The sequence below is a fragment of the Azolla caroliniana genome, unplaced genomic scaffold (genome assembly GCF_043228905.1).
Source record: "Azolla caroliniana isolate FFs.n. ecotype wild unplaced genomic scaffold, voAzoCaro1.0.p SCAF_5, whole genome shotgun sequence".
NCBI classification, from domain to species: Eukaryota; Viridiplantae; Streptophyta; class Polypodiopsida; order Salviniales; family Salviniaceae; genus Azolla; species Azolla caroliniana.
In genome coordinates this window covers 5,934,728-5,955,642 of record NW_028230440.1, presented here as the reverse complement: position 1 = coordinate 5,955,642, position 20,915 = coordinate 5,934,728, and the positions used below count along the sequence as shown (strand labels likewise).

Here is a 20,915-nt window from a genome sequence, read left to right as displayed (position 1 = left end):
GAAGAAGTTGCTCGAAAGGATCATGAAGCACATGTACTAACAAAGTACAAGACAGTGGAGAAGAAGGTTCGTCCTATTGCTGCTCCACTTCTAGGGGATAGTGAAAAAGCAATCAAAGAAGCAGCCACAGAGCCAATGATCAGAGACCCACGAAAGGTGGGACATGTGTTTACTCCGGAAACAATACAAGGGATGAAAATAGGAGGGGGTGACTTCCTATTACCTTCTAAAGAAAAGCAATTCAAGGAGATGTTAAAAAGGCATGGAAAGGCGTTCGCATTCCAACCTGAGGAAATAGGGTGTGTGGATCCAGAAATTGTAGAGCCCATGGTTATATTCACTATTCCTCATATTCCATGGAACTTTAAGCCAATACCCATGCCTAGGGCTAGAATCCCTCAACTATTAGAACTTCTGAAAGAAAAGATATAAGGATGGCTATCTTGGAACCATCGAACACTCCTTACTTGAGTCGATGGTTCATTGTGTTAAAGAAAGATATGCAACCCGTGAATAAGGTAACAATCCGAAACTTGGGAGTAGGTCCAATTGTGGATGAGTTTGCTGAGATGTTTGCAGGAAGAGCTATATATTCAATGGGAGACCTTTATTCCGGGTATGATCAATTTCAACTTGCTATCAAAAGTCGAGATATAACTTCTATCAAGACACCTATAGGGTTAGTACGGATGTGTACCTTGCCGCAAGGAGCGACCAACTCAGTGGCACATATGATGAATGGAATGAACAAGGTACTTTGTGATTTTATTCCTCATATTACAATGCATTTTTTAGATGATGTTCCGATTAAGGGAGGTAAGGAGGAAGAGAAGAATGAGGAATTGGACGAAAGTGGTTGTCATCAATTCGTCGCTAACCATATCAAGGATTGTGAGAAGGTACTATCAAGGATGGAAGAAGTGCATTTGACCTTATTAGGGGAGAAGTCAATATTTGGGGCAAAAGAGATATTAATAGTTGCTCATATGTGTGGCCCGTACGGGAGAAAGCCATCCCCAGCCAAGGTCAATGCAATTCAAAATATGCAAGAGGAATGTACATCCGTCTCAGAAGTACGAAGGTTTCTGGGGGTATGTGTTTTTTACTGTAAATGGATTCCACATTATGCCCATTTATCTGAACCTTTATCTAGACTCCTAAGAAAAGGAGAGGCATTCGAATGGAATGAAGAGCATTCAGAGGCAATGAAGAAATTGAAGTACTACTTAGCACAAGCTCCACCATTAAAGCAACCTGACTACACCCGACCCATATATCTCATAGTAGACTCTAGTCCCATTGGAATTGGATGGGTGATAAGCCAACAAGATGGGGAAGAAAGGTATCCAGTCCGATTCGGAGCAAAGGTTCTTAGTGGTCGACAAAGAAAATATGTACAGGTGAAAAGAGAGCTATGGAGGATAGTAACAGCAGTAAAGACAAACAAATATTACTTAATTGGTGTTGAAGTAATAATGGAAACAGATTGTTTGCCTATTCTTGGTATCATAGCTAATCGTGATATTCCAAATCAAGCCATGTTAAGATGGTGTATCTATATTAGATCAGTCAACCCTGAAGTTCGACATATCTCTGGGAATAGAAATGCAATAGCAGATATGTTATCAAGAGCAAGGTAAGAGGAAGGGGGAGAAAAGAATCTAAACAAGTATTGAAGATATCTTATTCGGTGAAGAGCCTCGCATTTCAAAATGGAAGTCGTGGGTTCAAATCAAGGGTCGGTATTGAAAAGATTCATCTTGCGATCAAGGATTGTAAAGTTGGTAAAATATTATATATTTAATATACATCTTGTTTATATCATATACTCTTGTTCCTTGAATCATACTTTGTCTCAATCTTCTTTCTTGAATCATACATTGTCTCTATCTTTTATCTATGCTCGTCTCTCTCTCTCTCTCACACACACACACGCACATTACTCGTAACTCTTCTTCTTACTATGCTTAACCATTCTATCATCACCATACAAGCCTTATTAAAAGTTAAGTTTCTTCAACTCCCCTTAACCTTAGTCCCCGCGACTTCGCCGCATGAACCACAACTACCCTGACAACGTATTTAACTAATGGAGCATATTCTTTTTTGGAAAAAAGAAACATGTTCGGAAGGCACCATATCAAAAGCTTTATGGAAATCTATGAAGCAACAATGAATCATCAAACTTTCAAATGCACTTACATTTGCTTCCATCAAACTTTGCCATATTTAGAGAACTAACCATAAATGTTTGAGGTGAGTGGAGAAAGAGCAAATTGAACGTAGTATTTGGGATCATGGGGAGTAGTGGTGGGCCTCCACTCTGCAATAAAATTGTAAATACTTATTCAAATATTGTGTGGATAAGGGACACATGGCTTCATCTCAATATTAATATAATGAGTTTGAATATGTTTGTATGCTTAATTTTATCATATAATAGTTTAGCAATGGTCTACATTAAATGGGAGATTATACACGTACAACTACATGTGGGGACTTTGGGCGGTTGAAGTTGAGCATGATCTACATGTACATTGTCTATTTCTATATTTGTGTTCTCATAATTTATAGTGTTTAATGTCCAATGCGTTTGTTGCGTTCACTCTAGGGCTACGAATGTAGGGAGCAATGTTGTGATAAAGGCTTACAATCGATTTACATGTAAATACAAAGGCAGTTCTCGCATCTTGTATTTATGCTCACATATATAGGGTATTATTGAGATATTGTGGTGATTTTTACACTTAGAAAGGTTGAGGTCATCATTGAGATGTTTCCTACAATCTCAAGTATTGCATTATGGAATATTTGGAAGGATTGATGCTCCCAAATATTTGGTTGCAAGACATCATTTACACGAGAGACCTCAATCATCATACCGACTAAGTTGAACCACACACTCAAAAGTTAGTGGTATGACTCCACATGTTGTTCAAGGGTTACCGAGACAGAGAGGCATTCCTTATATTAGGGTCATTTTCATTGTTGATGACCGTGTATGGAAACACAAACTCCCTCATTGGATTCTTCTACATAAATTTTCATAAAGTTCAACACCCTCATTCATATAGAATGTTTGTAAATGTCGTAACTCTCTTTGGCATTGTTCAATTCTTTGAGTTCGACCGCATTGGGAATTGTGAATGTTCTTTTTTCTTAGAATGCGAGACTCTTCTTGAAAAGAAGAAGAAGGTGAGATATCTCATTATCATCTTTGGTGGCCAAATACGGCCTGTAGGACCAAAGAAATCAAAACATGTAAAGGTAATGTAAGAAGGTTTCAAAGTCAAAGGGTAAAACTTGGTCTTTGAAGGGTCATTTGTGGAGGACCTGGGAGAGGAGGGGGTATAACGAATAACAACGGGGCACTCAGGTTCTTCCGGGGTCGGGGACTTCTTGAAAGGACGAACGAAAGCGAAGGATTGATACTATAACACTCTAACTGATGACTTTTTTTTGTTGGTCTTTTCATCTTGTGGTTCCTTAAAGTGTATGGGATCTCAATGAACATCTCAAGATCATCTACTGTATCAGTAGTTGTTGATGGTTTTTTTTTCTCTTCATAGCCTATAGGTAGGTATACGACACGAGGAACCAAAAAGAAGAAGAAGAAGCAAGGGGGCATTTGTGGAAATACTGGAAATCACAGGGGCATCCGACAAATAAAGAAAAACAGCGGGACGGATATTCTTCTACAGAGATCTTCCCCCAGGAAAGAAGAATGCAAGCCAGAAACAGGGCTTTAATCGAAACAACAAAATTATGAAAGAAGCAGGATCAGCGATTGAAGCATCTCCTCCTCCTCCTCAGTCCGAACCCTCTGTTATCTGTGTGGTGACAGGGCTTCGTGATGGATTTATAGGAGGCGCCATGGGCTCCGTCTTTGGTTTGGGTAAAAGAACTCTCTCCTCCTCCTGCATTCCTGTCTCCATCTAATACCAAAGAAAATAAGATAGCATATTAGAAGATGTTCCTGCTGCATACTGCTATATAACATCAATGTGCATTTGCGTGTGTGCGTGCATGTGTGAGAGACAGCGACATGAGAGATTTCTCATGATCAGGTGTCATATACATGGACCCTACATAATATGACGAACTGCTGTTTAGAGCGTATGTGGTAATCTTATCTCTAACTATGCTCAAGAAGTTTAGTGATTATTGTCAAAACATACATACATACATACATACATACATACATATATATATACACACACACTCAAATATACGTCTGCACTTACATGCTTCCTTGCACACACACATACACACAATATATATATATATATATGAGAGAGAGATAATATTTTATTATTCACTTCAGAGTCACATATTACCTATGTGACCAAAAATATTAATATTTTTCACATATTACATGTGAAAGTGAGTAATGACTCTCTATTGTCAAGAATTTTACTAATGAATGTTGCAATTGAGAGTTCACATTGTGACCGTGAGAGAAGTTTGTACAAGGATTGGGTTTAGTTGAAGATGTGTGGAAACCATGGTTGAATGTGATCAAAGGTAGAGCATTGTATCAAATTGTGATACGTAGACTCTTGAACTTGTTTAGGGCAAAGTGTGCTGTGAGAGAGAGAAAAGGGTCTCTAAAAGACTTAATGTCGTGTGAGACAAGGCAAATATTATAATGGTTTATGTTAACTCGTCAATGCAGGTAACAAAAGAAAAATGCATTCTTTGATAGCTTCATAAAGTAAATGTCATGGAATGTAAACATGAATCATGGATAATTAAAGAGCAGTATTGGTGCCTAGTCTTTGGAACTTTAATTGCTTCCCTCTCAAACTTCGAATCATGGGGTTATCCAATATCAAAAGGTCAACAGAACGAGGAAGATGTCCCAAATGCGGTATGATGATGGATTTGAGTATTTGTATCCCTTTTAGAATCGATGCCAAAGAAATCTGTCAGAGTTCTCTGCCTAGGTGGACCAGTGAGTGTTGCATTTTCATGAAGAGATGCTCTCTATGTCCACTTCGTCTGGGAGTTTTGCTACACCATCAGGAGTATGGATACTAGAATTCATGCAGAAGAAATCTGTCAAAGTTTTTGGCCTAGGTGGATCAGTTAGTGTCAACCTCTTAATCAAGATGCTCTCTATGTCCACATTGCCTGGTATATTTGCTTGTAAAACATCATCAGGAATGTCCCTACTAGAATCTGTGCAGAAGAGATCTGTCACAGTTCGCTGCCTAGGTGAATCAGTGATTGTCGAACTCACCATCGAGAAACACTCTCTATGTCAGCTTACCTCTTGAAGGAAGATGGCTGAGCATCAGTGATCACTGTTCTCCAGAGGAGTAGTGAATGTCGGCATCTCCATACTACTATAATCATTCTCAGTGAGGAAAAAGTAAGACAATTGGCTTTCATTGTCATTTTTCTGCAGAGATTGGCATGGACCAACTCTAGAGGAGAGTTTTTGGGAAAGACTTCCCATGTTCTTTCTCAACGTGCAAGCACCATTCTTCCAAGGCACTTCAGCCAATCTGGGCGTTCATGTATCTGCCATCAGCCATCTACTTGCACCTTCCAGAATATCAAGAAACTCTGCTGCCCAAAGTGTTGATGCCATACCTGCACATTTGCTACTGTCTTGTGCTTTTCCTTGATAATGCAGTTAGCTCAAACAAATTTCCTCTGTGCTCCTTGGACCCAACTGCTTGCGCGGTGTTTAAGCAGATTTTCTCACCTGACTTGGAAAAGATCTCATTGCCAATCTCGACACTGATACTGGATTTTGACAGATTTTGAATATCAGAACAATATCTTCCAAGCACTTCGTTTCACCCCTTTCAGTTCTCACATGACATGATATATTGATCTACTTCCATCTGCTGGACATTTCTGCTTGTTCTGCATTATGACGAACAATCGTTGACATTCCTCAAGTTCCGAAACTAGTTCCCTCGACTCAACATGTGCTGACTTCGGTATCAAGGACCAAATGTCCTGATGCATCTGCTCTTGACCATGCTTTAGTGAGTTCAGGGAACCTGATTCTATCTGCTTCCTCCATTAACCACAACTCCAGTTTCATCTTCAGCCAAATACCATGAGTGTCAGGTCCTTTGGGCCTATAGTCCCATCAGCTTGGCATCTAGTCTAAGTACAGTGTGCAGGAGCTTGTACAAATGGTGGAAACTTTCCAACTTCCGCAGATTGTAGTTTTTCCCGCTTTCCCTCCAACACTATTGGCAACAACCATGGCTTTATGTGACCAGGAGTCCCACTTCCAATACCATTTGTTGATATCATCTGCACTATTGACAGAATGATCACAAACCTTCAACTTATGTTGAATCAACCTTGACATTAAATCAGCTGTCTCCATGACCATTGTATACAGAGTGTTTGCATCATATCAAATCACCTTCAATGTGTGTTGAGTCAAAATCAACACTGAATCAGTTGTCCCATTATGATTTCATACCATGCATCTGCATTATGCCTGTTACATGCTTGCAATTCTGCAACGGTTGGAGCAATCATGACCATCAGGTTCTATGGATCCATTGCTCTCACCAGTTTGACATCAAGTCTGAGGCTGGTGTGCAAGAGCTCATTCAAATCCAAGATTGTACATTTTGAGCATGTCACATTGAGCTTCCCCTCTGACATTACTGGTGACTGGCCACACCCTGCTAGGAATTCCACATTTAACACCACTTTCTGGCGTCATCTGCGGTGCTTACCTATCAATCATAAATCTTGTTCAATCATCTCTGCCTCTTCATGTTTGCCTTCCTCACTATTTTCAAGTAAAAAGTGCAGAACCTCTATATAGCTTTGGTTCCATGTATGTTTTCACGGGAACAAGATGCACAAACAGATACTCAACAGAGTACACAATGGAGAGAACGGAAATTAATGTATTATTAGCAGAGTGTTGAAGCATGATTTTCACCGAGGGTTTTTATGCACCACAGCTCTAGCTCATGTGCGCCAAAGCTCACAAATACTGAAACAATTCAGTTGATGAAGTGAGATCCAACCCCAGAATTCACTTTAAGATTTGTTTATATATAGTGGATTGTTAGGCCCATTGTCGAACGCAACCATCGACTGAATTCAATGCACCCACCCTTTTTCGTTGACCACATATGTGAGCATAGCTGGTGTTTTTTCACACCCAACATCATTTATCTGCTAGAAAATGTTGTTTTCATATCCTAACATAATATTGACCAAATTAAAGCTGCAGGTCATATTTTCTTCTAGCCATGAAGTAGTGGTCTATTATTTTTTCAATATGGTCTCGTTCAAATAATGTAATATCAAGAAGTTGAAATTTAGTCACATTTACACATTGGGGGAAAGAGATGGAATGATTTGGTCTTACGAATGATCTATTGAGTATGCCATCCTAAAGGCTAAAGCATTGACTCATCATGTACTCACATTAAATGAGGAATATTCCCTTTATGTTACTTTTGCACATTAAGGCTCCTGGAGGATGTCATTATTACATCATCACCAGTATGACTATCTTTTTCTATGAAGTTAAAGTGAACAATATTATGCTTAGTTTTTTGCTGATTGAGTTTCTGAATGCTCATATAGGCCAAGGATTGTGGAAGAGACAAGGTTTCAAGGGATCCCTAAAAGAGGCTGGCTCATCTGCAAAGGTTATAAATCATCAAGACTGTGCTTAAGAAATAGATATAGAAATGTTTTTGGGCTCATGTGATACAATTTTTATTTTAGACATTCGCATTGCTTTCTGGAGTGCATACGTTTGTCTCATGTTTTCTGAGGAAAATTCGAGGGAAGCAAGATGGTAAGTCTGTACAGCCTATGCATCATGTAGCTTTCATAGCTAAAATAAAGAGCCTCATACTTAAAAAGATTATAGTTTCTATAGAGGTAAGGTGAATGATGAATTACCTGTCAAAGTCTTATGCATATTATTCTGTCTCTATTCACCTAAATTGTGCAAGTTAAATTAATAAAGATATATAGGATTGTATATCAACATTAGATATGGTGTAGAATGAAATTTGTGAGGCTTTCATCTAGCAACTTACCTTATAGAGCGTTGATTTCTGTGAGTGCTTTGTTATTTTCACTTTCTTATCCATCTAAATGGCTGGTGAAATTTTTGAATATCAAAGGAGATTTTTGTGTGTCGGTGCTCAATACACTTTTCAAAAAGGCTGTGGAGAAGTAATGAAGGGCTAATCTGTGGTTCTTTATTGCTTGCAGCTATTAATGCAGGTATTGCTGGATGTGCCACTGGTCTTGCTTTGAGCACCCCAGGTGAATGACAACGAATTCTGGATGTGCCATTATATACAGTGACTGAATGTTGCACAAAACAGCTAATTATCTACCTTTCTTATAACTTCTTTGCTGCTTCTTTTAATGTTTGGAACTTTCTTGCACTTCAGGAAATCCAGAAGCACTTCTGAGGAGTTGTATAACATTTGGTGCCTTCTCGTATATAATGGAGAGGTTTGGCAGGCCTCAGCCTGCTATAGCAGCAGGAATGAACAATGTCTTGGGCAGTTATGAAAGAGAACTGCCATTATTAGGAGATAAGTTCTCATTTCCTGTTCTCCCTCCTTTTGTTATGGCACCTTGTTATTTGGATGGTCTTCGGATTGATCCTAGTAGATGGAAAGTAGGTGCATATGCTAGTCGCTGATCTTCACAGGACAACTCTTAAGATTTTCAATGCAAAAGTTTTTTGCTTCAAAATTTTGTTCTGTTCTTTTGAAAGCCATAATAACCTTGTAACAAAGCAAAGCAAATCTCTATTGTGTTCTATTTTTCTTATTCTTGTTTATGCTTTCCCAGAATCCATACTCAAGATCTGCATATCCTGACTGTATGTATTGATCACGTTTGACTTTCCATATGATCCAGGATAATGTAAGTTAATTATCTATGGTGAGACACATGCGAAATCATTATGCGAAGCTATGGAATAGGGGAACATTTGATGTACTTTTAGGGTGTCATTGTTCTCTTGACTCTGTCCAGTTTATGGTCAAATATCCATACATTGGGTTAAAATATACCCAAGTTGTTATTGATAGGTTATTCGCCCTGTGGAACTCAACAATGGCGTGGACATAAGTTCTCAATCATATATGCATACATTGGGTTAAAACATAACCAAGTTGTTATTGATAGATTATTCACCCTATGGGGAACAGTATGAAGTGCCACACAATGATATATATGGGTTGGATTATGAATGTTTTAACTACGTCAGTCATTTCTCAATCATAATCTAAGAATGACATGTGTGGAATTGAATTGTACTTCACATTATAAGATGTACTAATCAATAAACATCAATTATTATTGCTTGAAATTGGCAACCGTATGATTAGGAAAACGACAAGCACATTTAGGAAAATATAAAATTATCCCTCATAGATGTCACTATATGGCCTAGGTAAAAAGATGGTACATTTTTGCAATATATTTTATGATTAAAATAGTAAATGTGCTTATATTATCCACTTTATATTAAGAGTGATAATGGTTCTATCCTCGATATTTTCAAAATTATCACTTTGTAACCTTTCTCAAGAATAGTATATGCTCTTAAAATGACCCCTCCATTAAATCATTAGGAAGGGGTGCATCAATCACAAATTGATTTATTCTTCCATTATGTGGAAATAAGTTAATAATTCTCAGTAAGTTAATAATTGATTTCCACGTTAGAAATTTGAAGGATTGGTGCTTAAATGTATGTAACTGACTAAGGTAGGTTAATTTTAAGACCTAATCCACATAATAAAAGTAAACTGAAAATACCCAGAGTAGTTTTGGACACTCCTCATGAGGATGCAAATATTTATTCAATGGCTTTCAAGCTAAACTCAATGGCAGAAATAAATTGACTGGCAATTTAAAAGTTTCTGATATTTGACGATCTAATCGTTTGATTAGAGCCACACTCACTGTAACACCTTGTGATGCAAATCATGCTTCAATTTAGCCATTCATATTGACAACAGATAGTTTGGTTTATTGTATTCATGCAAATATTGGATCAATAGAATACTTTTCTGTTTATTTAAAACCTTTGATGATTCCAAAAATGCCACAATACGTTCAAACCAAGCACTTCGTGAAAAGAAAGTTCAAGATATGCACTACCAAGATCATGTTCTACATGAGCACAGTGCATGTACTTATTAGCATAAACTTGTAGCTGTAACAGTTTCCATTCTCTTAGTCCTTATTCGTGCTCCATGCTTCACCTTCATTTTCAGGCTCTCTTCTTTAAATGTGGACTAAGAATAGAATCAAAAAATCAGAAAGAAATATAAACCATATGGGTTTAAGTTAAACCATTTGGTGTGCCTGTCTGAATTACATTAAGAATTTTAAGGACTAGTGCATATCATTTGACCAACCTTAGTGAGGAATATTTCAGCCAGTAAAGACAAGTGCAAAATGAATTCTCATTGTTTGGCATATATATCCTAGATTCTGATCAGATCCAATCTTTTTCCTGAAGCTTCATTGGCAGGTAAACTTCTGAAAGATACTGAAATCCAAAGGAACTCAAAGCTTGGATTTCAGCCTTTTCCTTCGTCTTAACCATTAACTCGAGCTCAGCATACCAATTCGGGTCTTTCTTTATAAAATCTTCTTCAAGCAAGTCCTTACCGGTCTTTATATCCTGATCTGTCATTGGCAATCTGCATTGCTCAGGAATTTTGTACTTGTTCAGATCAGAAGGACGAACACCGAGCCATTTGATATCAGGAGTTGTGAGGTTGCAGCTATCATAAGACATATTCTTTGATCCACTCATATAAACTGAAAGGATCTTCAATCCATATGGATCACTATCGACAAGACCTAAAACAGGCAATTTCAAGTCTCGTTTCATCTTCTTAAGAAACAACCTAGTGGCAACATCAGGTTGCCCTTTTGCAGTAACAATGACGCAAGGGAATCGGTTATAGAACCTATCTTCTGCAAGTCTCATGAACGCTGCATCTTTCTCAACAAGAAGAATGAAGAGAGCATCGCTTTCCATATCTCCAACCTTATCTATGTTAGGAGGTATGGCTTTACCTCCTACCCCCATCTTTGTACAATCGATCCTATCTCCATCCTCTGTGAAGATAAGACGTCCCACCACAACTCCTTTCTCAGAAGCTACAACGTTTAAGCTCGATCTAGTACATCCAAGCATACACGAAACGTCATCAAGAACAGTATCAGACTGGACTTGATCTTGGAAAAGTTTCACGTCTGTGTAGAAAAGGTCACGTTTTGTGACATGGATCTGCTTGATACAGAGTTGATGAATAAGCTGAAGGATACGTGTGGTTATGGCAGTTTTTCTGACACTAGAACTGTTAGAAAACTCGCGAAAGGAAGATTTATCTTTCAAAACGATGCGATCGATCTCAGGAACATATATCTGGTTAGCTCCGCCACGAGAAGGGACGTTATATCCAAAGCCATTGCCAGAGAGGATGGATTTGGCAACTGAAAGAATGCATTTCTCGATTTCAGAAACAACAGAGTCAGGAGACAATTCAGATACCTCTTTAAAAGCGTGCGGGAGTTGCAGGTCAGAAAGGGAGAGGCTATTGATCTCTGCTTCTTGCTCCGCTTTCGCGAGGGCTGTGACAGTGGCCAAGATGGTGCTGTCTGGCTTGAGTTTCTTCTTGAAGGAGAGAGCTGCGCTTGTTTGTTGCTTAGAAGAATCTGCGGACTCCTCGCCACGCTTCTTCTTGCTCTTGCTCTTGCTCTTGCTCGTGTTCTTCTGTTCTCGTTCTTCTTCGCCGTCGTCTGTGTCGTCGTCTGTGTCGTCTCCTTCTTCATCTTCATCGTAATCGACGACTGCTGTTGCTCGTTTCCTTCTGTCTGCCATGGGAGGCGATGGCGGCAGCGATGGACCCTCAGACGTTTCCCGCCCAAAAGTGTACAAAGTAGTATAGGATTTACAGTTATGTTGAAGTGAAGAGAAGAGATACATGCGTATGTATGTAAATTTGTAATAATGTATGTATATGTATGTATGTATGTATACATACATACATGTACATGTACATGTACATATTATGTATGGTGCAAATCAACACGAGCATGTATGTATGTATGCATGTATGTGGCTTGGTGAGGAAATCGCGGTCACAGACCGTGCAGGGCACGTTTCGAATGGCGCGTGCGATCTACATCGTCCGATCATTATCCACAAAAAAATACATGCGCCCGAAAACCAAGCCGGCTCTTATGAGCCTCTCTCGCATCTAACTCGGCCCCGCCCACTGGCTCTGTTACATCTTGACCCAGACGCAAGCTCTAACCCATACGCTTTTTCTCTGGCCTGGGACCGAATTTACAACCCGATTACGCACACCTAATCCGGGTTACCTACATGATTTAAATGAAGATTCAAATTTTAGCCACCATAAAAATTTCAGCCACTAGTTTTTTCAACGTGATTATAAACTTCAAAGATCACGTGTTGGAGTCGACATGTCATATATGTTCACGAAATCAAAATCTTAGAGTTGTACACATACAAACTCTACACACTACAAACCTAAATAATCAACATGTCCATAGTTAAATAGTCTACCAAACTTGGGCCATAGATTCCTCCAAACACAACTTTGTCCACAACATCTAGCTTCTATATATTGGCAAACTTTGAGTTTGTACAAGTATTCTTACCTTACCTCCTCACACATAGCATTGAAGGCATATTATGTAATGCAATGCATAAGTTTCTTTGGTAGAGGTGGTTTCTTTTAGCAACGCTTACGCTGGGCAACAAGTTGTCAACCCATGTTTTTTTAGCGTGGAACTGACACAATTAAAAGATGACAACATGTTTGTGAACGTTCCCCATTCGCAACAATCAAAGATTCACAGTCTTGAACAATAACACTAGATACAACATTATATGGTGTCCGATCTTTATCAATGACTATCACATTTGGCTTTAACTTGGACACCTTTGCAAATATAACTTCCAAGCAAGTTTCTATTGCCACTTCCTATCGTCATTGGCCCCATGGGCCATGGTTGAACTTTGGACAATCTAGTTCTCTCCCTCAATGGTGGCACATATAAATGCTTTATCCTTTTAGCCCACAAAATGCTAGAATAAGCATGGTGGTTTCCACTACTAAAATATTATTCGCCGCTTTGAATAAACAAAGAGGAAAAATAACCATATCCCCATTATGTTGAATTCCCTCCGTTAGGTTTTTGGAAATTTCCAAAATGAATACCCATCTCCTCTATGCAGCAATAGAGAGGGATATTCTAAAAACCTTTTGAGAAACATATGTATATCCCGTAAATACCCAATGTACAAGGAATTGTAGAAATAGCTTGTTACATTCTCTTACATATCTTTGAATCCCTTTCAATATTTTTGAATTCTCAATTTATTCTTTATATTGTTCTTTTCTTTAGTTATACTGGGCTCATGAGCAAATTTTTTAGCATTGTGTTAATTTTTTTAAGTTCTATAAAAAGGTTTTATGTACTAATGTTATCATATTAACTTCACATTGACAACATTCAACTTATTACTTGTATATGAACTGAAACAAAAGAATTTGAATTCCCAATTTAATCTTTATATTGTTCTTTTCTTTAGCTATACTCGGCTCATGAGCAAATTTTTTAGCATTGTGTTAATTTTTTTAAGCTCCATAAAAAAGTTTTGTGTACTAACATTACTAGATTAACTTCACGTTGACAACATTCAACTTATTACTTGGCATTTGGCACCCGGTCTCAATGGCGGTGCAGGTTGGTAACAACTAGAAGACGGATCTTGATGTTATTAAGGTGGAACCCTGCTAGAAATTGTGGGTCTACGACAATTGTCGCTCCCTCCCTCACGGAACTAGAATGGAACCCAAGGGATTTCAGGTGGAATCACGGCAACAGACTACGCTGCTTCATCGATTGCAACACTAAATTAGGTCAAGCTATACAACAACAGTTGAATGGTTCCTTACGCAATGGTTGGCAGACATTGGGAATCCCCGACGAAGTGCTCAATACCTTTTGGAAGGGTCTCTGGCATCTCCACGTGCCTGAGAAGTTCAAGCTATTTTGGTGGTAGATCGGCCATAACGTGGTCCCTGTTGGCGAATGACTGGGTAAACGTGGTGGCCCGATACCTTGCCCACTCTGTTCTTCACCTATTGAGACTCTGAGACATTGTTTGTGGGATTGACCTCAAGCCTAGAGGATATGGGACAAAGTGACTCGTCTCCTAGTTGCATGTGAAGTGGAAGGAACAACATCGTGTAGCATAGCGGCTTGGATCGATCTCTCGGTTGATAGTTGGACAAACACCTTCAATGCAACCAATTGATACTATGATTGCACAAGAGGTGAACTCGTCAAGAACTTATTTGAGATAGGCTTGAAGACTGCATCCCCTCGGTTCTGGGAGATTTGGATGTTGACCGTAGGCTTCACCCTGTGGTATGTATGGAAAGCATGTTGCCTGTCTTGACTAATGGGAAAGTAGCTTCTTTTTGGAAAAAGAAGAAGAAGCAAAGATATATTTTGACTTTGATATAATGTATCTACTTTCTCTATTGTTTTCATGACATTCACACTAAAATGCTACATGAAATTACATTTCTTTCACCTTCGTTGCGATATGGTGAGAAAGCTTTCAAGAAACCATGAATTGGGGAAGCATTATAAAACAAATTGATGTAGGGAGGAGACAAAATTTATGAGCAAGTTTTTATTGCTAAGTTGTTTTTTCAACATAAAAACAATGGCATAGATATGTTTATAAGTACTTGGATGATATTCAAGTTAACGCAACTATTGGTTAAGCTAGAGAAGGAAATGACTCAACAACTTTTTATTGTTAAGTTCATTTTTTAACATAAAAACAGTGATGTAGATACACACACACACACGCACGCACGCACGCACACACATATTTCCCAAAAAAGATATGTCTATATTTGATTGCTAGTCATCTACGAATAAGTCGGGGTACCATATCACAAGCACGATTGTTTTTGTCTGTAGACAACAATTGATCCATGCAAAAAACTTTTCTTTCAAGTATAAGAAGTAGATTGTATATTAGCAATGTTTTGAACTAGAATGTGGGAACGAAACTTCATAGGGTCTTTTTCGTGCCGTTAATCTCGCTTCTTATATTGTATCGAACATGTGTGGACGTTAATGTGAAAATCGTTTAATTGCATTATTAGTTAATTTTATGTCGAGGTTTCATGCTACATTGAAAGAAAAAGAGTAAAAAGGAGACGTTAATGGATAAAACGATAAAACAAACACATATATGAAGGGTAGTTATAGAAAGGTATAAAAGTATATAAAGCGATAAAAAACAAATCATATTTATATTCATAAGATTTTTGGGCAATAATTTAGGCGCAATCTGGGAAACAATAAATTATTAATATGTGTATGTGTATATTTATATATTTGTATGGAGACAAGAGCTCCAAGCTCAGTTAGAATAAGAGCATTATATCTAAAAAATATCACAAGAAGTCACATGGTGTAGGACAAATGAATCTATACAGTCCAACACCAAGGGTCTCAGAAAAGGAACCGCAAACCATATATCGGCCTTTCCCTATGAAACAAACCTTAAATATGGAGGGAGACAAGAGCTTCAATGGACACACAAAGGGATCATGAGAAGTTCGGGAAGTCTCAAAACAAAATGAGTGAGTGCAAGGTTGTAGGGCTGACTGGTGATGGCCCACACCATCCACACCAAATGCTCCACACTCCACTCGTTAGTTATTATGTCTAAAAGATAGAGCTCTCGCGCTCATCATCGGAGCTTAACCTAACCGGCATCAACAAAAGGAATAAAGAGTGAAACAAGCAAGAAATCTATGTATATATCTATGTGTATATGTATATGTATATGTGTATACATATCTATCTATAACCTATCTATATATATAAATAATAATATTATATATGCATATGTATAATATGTTATGTATATGTATATTTTGTGGGTATTTTCTAAATGAAATGAAATTATATGAAAAGCTTTTAGGAAGAAAGCGCGCTAGCTTTTCAAAAACAACAGGAAAAGGATCTTGACCGTGGAATCATTGACCCACCCTGATCTGGGCCGTCCAAAGCCTCGGGCTACTTATGGAAATTAGGGTTTCCTCGGGTTTAAACCCTAAATTAGCTCTTGCGTCTCTGCTTCTCTCTCTCTCTCTCTAAAGCTCTATTCAGCAGTAGGGTTAGGGTTTCGTCTATGCGTTGAAATCTCTCCTGTGTACAGGGTATTGCTCTAGAGTATTGCACAGGGAGCTACAACAATATTTGCGCTCTCTGATCAGCGGTATAAGGGAAGGCTGTCTCTTTCTCTCTTTCCCTGTACGTATTCAGGTTTCATGAATCCTCTGTCCCTAAAAAAATGTTTTTTCCGGTGTTTCTTTGTTTTATTATGTCTCATTATTTTGCTTGCTTATGAATCGAATCTGATCTGTTTCTATCTCACCTTTGTTCTAAAAAGTCTTTTTTCCCCTTCTTGCTATCCAATGATCGGATAGTTTATCTGTACATTTTATGAATTAAGTTTTTTCATATTGTAACGATCGAATCAGATTATTCTGCTTAAGTCTGTCTGATTGTATGTATACAAACAGATAGATTCGAATCAGAATCAGAAACAAAATTCGAGATGTTGAATGTTTTTAATCTAAATCTCCTTTAGCAAAATATAATTGGATTGACGTTAGTTTTCTTCATTTTTTTAGAGAAATTTGGATCTAATCCTCAATAATGACACGATACTATACTATTGCAAGGGAATTTGGATGCAAGTCTCTATAATAATATTCTCTTATAGATCGTTCATGATGCAATTGGATGAGATGAGATCTGCATTAGGAGCAAGTTAAAAAGCTGACCATTGAATTAGAGTTAGTTAGTTTAGTAAATCCTACATGAAAGTGATTGTCATGTTGATCTAGCAGTTTGATTGAAATCTTTTACATTTGATTGTTTAGAATGGTTTTTAGTACGATAAACCTAAAGTAGTCAACATGTAATGCAAAGAATTATAAGCCGAAGTAAGTTTGGTTTAATGTCCACTTTAACTCCTAGAGTTGTAAGGTATCTTAAAACAACCTGGCTAGCCCTGAAATCCAAACTTATTTTATCCTAATGTCTTGAGCTATTATTTCAGCAACTATTGTCCATCTTCTTGATTGTGTGTGTATATTTGCTGCTTTGTACACTGAACAGATCAATGTATGTGATTGTCAGAGTATAGAGATTTCCTATAATTCCTAAAATTCCCTAACTATTGATGCGGACATAACTTTTGTCACACATACATATAAATATATGTACTAATTTCAATCCATGTGATTGGACTGAGAACACAGCAAGCATTCAATTTTATAACCGTGATGCTATGGTGTAAACCACTGATTTGATTGAGAGGATGGGAGAGAGAGAGAGGTTTTAGAAATGAAATTGTTTTTAATATATATAAATTAAATGTTCATGATGTATATTCAGCATGGCAATGGAGGTCACACAAATCCTTCTCAATGCACAATCGCCCGATGGCACAGTGAGAAAGCTTGCAGAAGATAATCTCAAACAATTCCAAGAACAAAACTTACCATCGTTTCTTTTGTCGCTAGCACATGAGCTAGCAAACAATGAAAAACCACCTGAGAGTCGCAAGCTTGCAGGTCTCATATTGAAAAACTCTCTTGATGCTAAAGATGCAATAAGAAAAGCTGAATTAATGCAAGCTTGGGTTTCTCTTAATAGTGCATTAAAAGTTCAGATCAAGACTTCTCTTTTAAATACATTATCTTCTACAGTTATAGAGGCTAGGCATACATCTTCACAAGTTATTGCTAAAGTGGCTGCCATAGAGATTCCCCAAGGTCAATGGCCAGAGCTAATAGGAATACTGCTAGCAAATATGGGAGCTCCCCAAGGGGAACAATCGGCATTGCTTAGACAATCTACTTTAGAGACTCTAGGGTATGTCTGTGAGGAAGTATCTGCGAATGTGCTAGCTCAAGAACAGGTTAATTCAATCCTTACTGCTGTTGTTCAAGGAATGAATGTTACTGAAACCAATAATGATATCAGATTGGCAGCCACTCAGGCTCTTTATAATGCACTTGATTTTGCTCATAGTAACTTTGAGAATGCAATGGAACGAGATTACATCATGAGAGTGGTCTGTGAAGCCACCCTCTCTCCAGATAAAAGGGTTCGATTGGCAGCTTTTGAGTGTCTTGTGTCTATTTCCTCTACTTATTATGATAAACTAGCTCCATATATGCAAGACTTGTTCTCTATTACTTCCAAGGCTGTGCGCGAGGATGAAGAACCTATTGCATTGCAAGCTATAGAATTTTGGAGCTCTATCTGTGATGAAGAGATTGAAATCCAAGAAGAGTATGGAGCCGAATTTTCAGGAGAATCAGAGGTGCCATACTTCAAATTCGTGAAGCAAGCGCTTCCTGCCCTTGTACCAATGCTGTTAGAAACACTAACAAAGCAAGAAGAAATATCAGATCAAGAAGAAGAGGCTTGGAGCTTAGCGATGGCTGGTGGAACTTGTTTAGGTCTTGTGGCAAGAGCAGTTGGTGATGATATCGTTCCTCTTGTTATGCCATATGTCCAAGAAAACATTTCAAAGCCTGATTGGCGATGCCGGGAGGCAGCCACTTATGCATTCGGATCCATTCTTGAAGGTCCTTCCCTAGAACAGTTAACTCCTCTTGTTAATCATGCCCTTTCCTTTATGTTGAATGCGATGAAGGATGAGAAGAATCAGGTGAAAGATACTACAGCATGGACTTTAGGTAGGATTTTTGAGTTTCTTCATGGCCCTAATATTGAAGCTCCAGTCATAACTCCAGTTAATCTTCCTCAGATTCTTGGAGTCCTGCTAGAGAAAATCTCAGATCTTCCGAATGTGGCTGAAAAAGTGTGTGGTGCTATTTATCTTCTTGCTCAAGGGTATGAGGAATCTGACCACACCACTTCTCCATTGTCACCTTTCTTTCAAAGTATCATTCAAGCTCTCTTGGTCACAACAGATAGAGAAGATGCAGGTGATTCTCGATTAAGAGCATCAGCATACGAAACACTGAATGAGATCGTTCGATGTTCAACTGAGGATACTGCGCCTATAGTTGTTCAGCTAGTACCTGTTGTAATGCAAAAGCTGAGCAATACCTTTGACATGCAAGTAGTTTCATCTGATGACAGGGAGAAACAAACCGAGGTGCAAGCCTTGTTGTGTGGTGTATTGCAAGTGATTGTTCAGAAACTCGGTGCTTCTGAATCAACTAAGTTCGGTATTTTGCAATATGCTGATCAGATGATGTCTCTCTTCCTTAGAGTGTTCGCATGTCGGAGTGCAACTGTTCATGAAGAAGCGATGCTTGCGATTGGTGCTTTGGCTTATGTTACTGGGCCAGAATTTGCAAAGTATATGCCTGAGTTTTATAAGTATCTAGAGATGGGTCTTCAGAACTTTGAGGAATATCAAGTGTGTGCAATCACTGTTGGTGTTGTTGGAGATATTTGTCGAGCTTTAGATGAGAAGGTTCTACCTTTTTGTGATGGTATAATGACCCATTTGCTGAAGAATTTATCTAGTAGTCAGCTTCATCGCTCTGTGAAGCCACCTATCTTTTCATGCTTTGGTGATATTGCACTTGCCATTGGAGAGAATTTTGAGAAGTATTTGATGTATGCTATGCCTATGCTTCAAGGAGCTGCTGAGCTTTCTGCACAGGCAACGAATCAAGACGACGAAGTGATTGAATACTACAATCAACTTCGTATTGGTATCTTAGAAGCATATTCTGGGATTTTCCAAGGTTTTAAGAACAAGAAATCCGATCTCATGGTTCCCTATGCTGGTCATATACTACGGTTCCTTGAGAGTATTTGTGCCGACATGTATAGGTAGACACCTCTGATCTTTGCTTTAAACAATGTATTACTAAATCTGATTTCCACCTACTCTTTTTTATTAACAGCATGTCTTTTGTTCATGTTTAGAAAATCCTAATCAACTTTTACTTTTTGCTATCTACCAGACTGCCCCCAAGTACTCTAAAATTACCAGAATATGTATTACTATGTTGTAACAAATTCTGTACAAATAGGGGTCTTCTGGTAATTTGAAGAAACTGAGTGGGTATTCTGGTGGTTTACCTAATTAGAAGATAGGGGTATTTTGGTAGATGCCTTTAAAAAAAATTTATTTCATTTTATTTTATATTTTTGGAGCATGGCATTAGAAACACATTATTTGATATTTCATGATTTTTATTCAATGTTTTGGACAGGGATGAAACTGTGACAAAAGCAGCAGTTGGAGTGCTTGGTGATTTAGCAGATACACTGGGTCCAAATGTTTCCTCACTTTTCCAGAGTTCAACATTTTATAAGAACTTCTTAGAAGAATGCCGGACCTCCGATGATCGTTCACTCAAAGAAACAGCAGATTGGGCTTTAGCAACTATCAGCCGCATCATCTCTGGATGACGCTAGTTATAACCCAAAAAATATTCTCTAAAGCTTCTTTGTATTACAAATGGATTGCATTATATACATGGACACATGGGTTTTGTAGGGTGCATCGCCAATTTCAATAGGTAGTTTGATGTAAAAGGAAATTCCATTAAATGTGTTAAAAACACATGGCTTTCCATCAAGTGTCCCATGTATAGGGACACATCGATGTTTTTTAGTCCTAGGAGCATTGCTATTTTTGAATAGCTAAGCTTGTGAGAGTGAATTCCTTTCTGGGGGTTCGCTGTTTCTACGAAACACTATTGTGTTTTAATCAGTAGTGTTTCATCAACATATGTGACATATGTTGTCTTTTTTATTTTATTTATGAAAGATTCTTTGTTCCT

At 38.1% G+C, this 20,915-nt stretch overlaps 3 protein-coding genes across 4 annotated transcripts; 2 read left to right on the top strand and 1 right to left on the bottom strand.

Moving 5' to 3' along the window:
- Window positions 1-3,706: 3,706 nt before the first annotated feature.
- LOC147863908 (mitochondrial import inner membrane translocase subunit TIM22-3-like) lies at window positions 3,707-8,942 on the top strand. Its single transcript, XM_087320280.1, has 5 exons — window positions 3,707-3,895; window positions 7,585-7,649; window positions 7,729-7,801; window positions 8,227-8,280; window positions 8,412-8,942. The coding sequence occupies exons 1-5, from the start codon at window positions 3,766-3,768 to the stop codon at window positions 8,666-8,668; spliced, it is 579 nt and encodes a 192-aa protein (XP_087176406.1). The 5' UTR covers window positions 3,707-3,765; the 3' UTR covers window positions 8,669-8,942.
- A 1,362-nt stretch (window positions 8,943-10,304) lies between these two features.
- On the bottom strand, window positions 10,305-11,933 carry RHL2 (Spo11/DNA topoisomerase VI, subunit A protein). Its single transcript, XM_087320406.1, has one exon. The coding sequence runs from the start codon at window positions 11,876-11,878 to the stop codon at window positions 10,481-10,483; it is 1,398 nt and encodes a 465-aa protein (XP_087176532.1). The 5' UTR covers window positions 11,879-11,933; the 3' UTR covers window positions 10,305-10,480.
- Window positions 11,934-16,193: 4,260 nt separating this feature from the next.
- LOC147863906 (importin subunit beta-1-like) lies at window positions 16,194-20,915 on the top strand. Of its 2 annotated transcripts, none has more exons than XM_087319552.1 (3): window positions 16,194-16,377; window positions 17,530-19,956; window positions 20,343-20,915. In XM_087319552.1, exons 2-3 carry the CDS (start codon window positions 17,531-17,533, stop codon window positions 20,539-20,541), a joined length of 2,625 nt encoding a protein of 874 aa, XP_087175678.1. In that variant the 5' UTR covers window positions 16,194-16,377; window position 17,530; the 3' UTR covers window positions 20,542-20,915. The 2 variants fall into 2 exon arrangements, with proteins under 2 accessions (XP_087175678.1, XP_087175679.1); XM_087319553.1 differs by having other exon boundaries at window positions 16,194-16,389.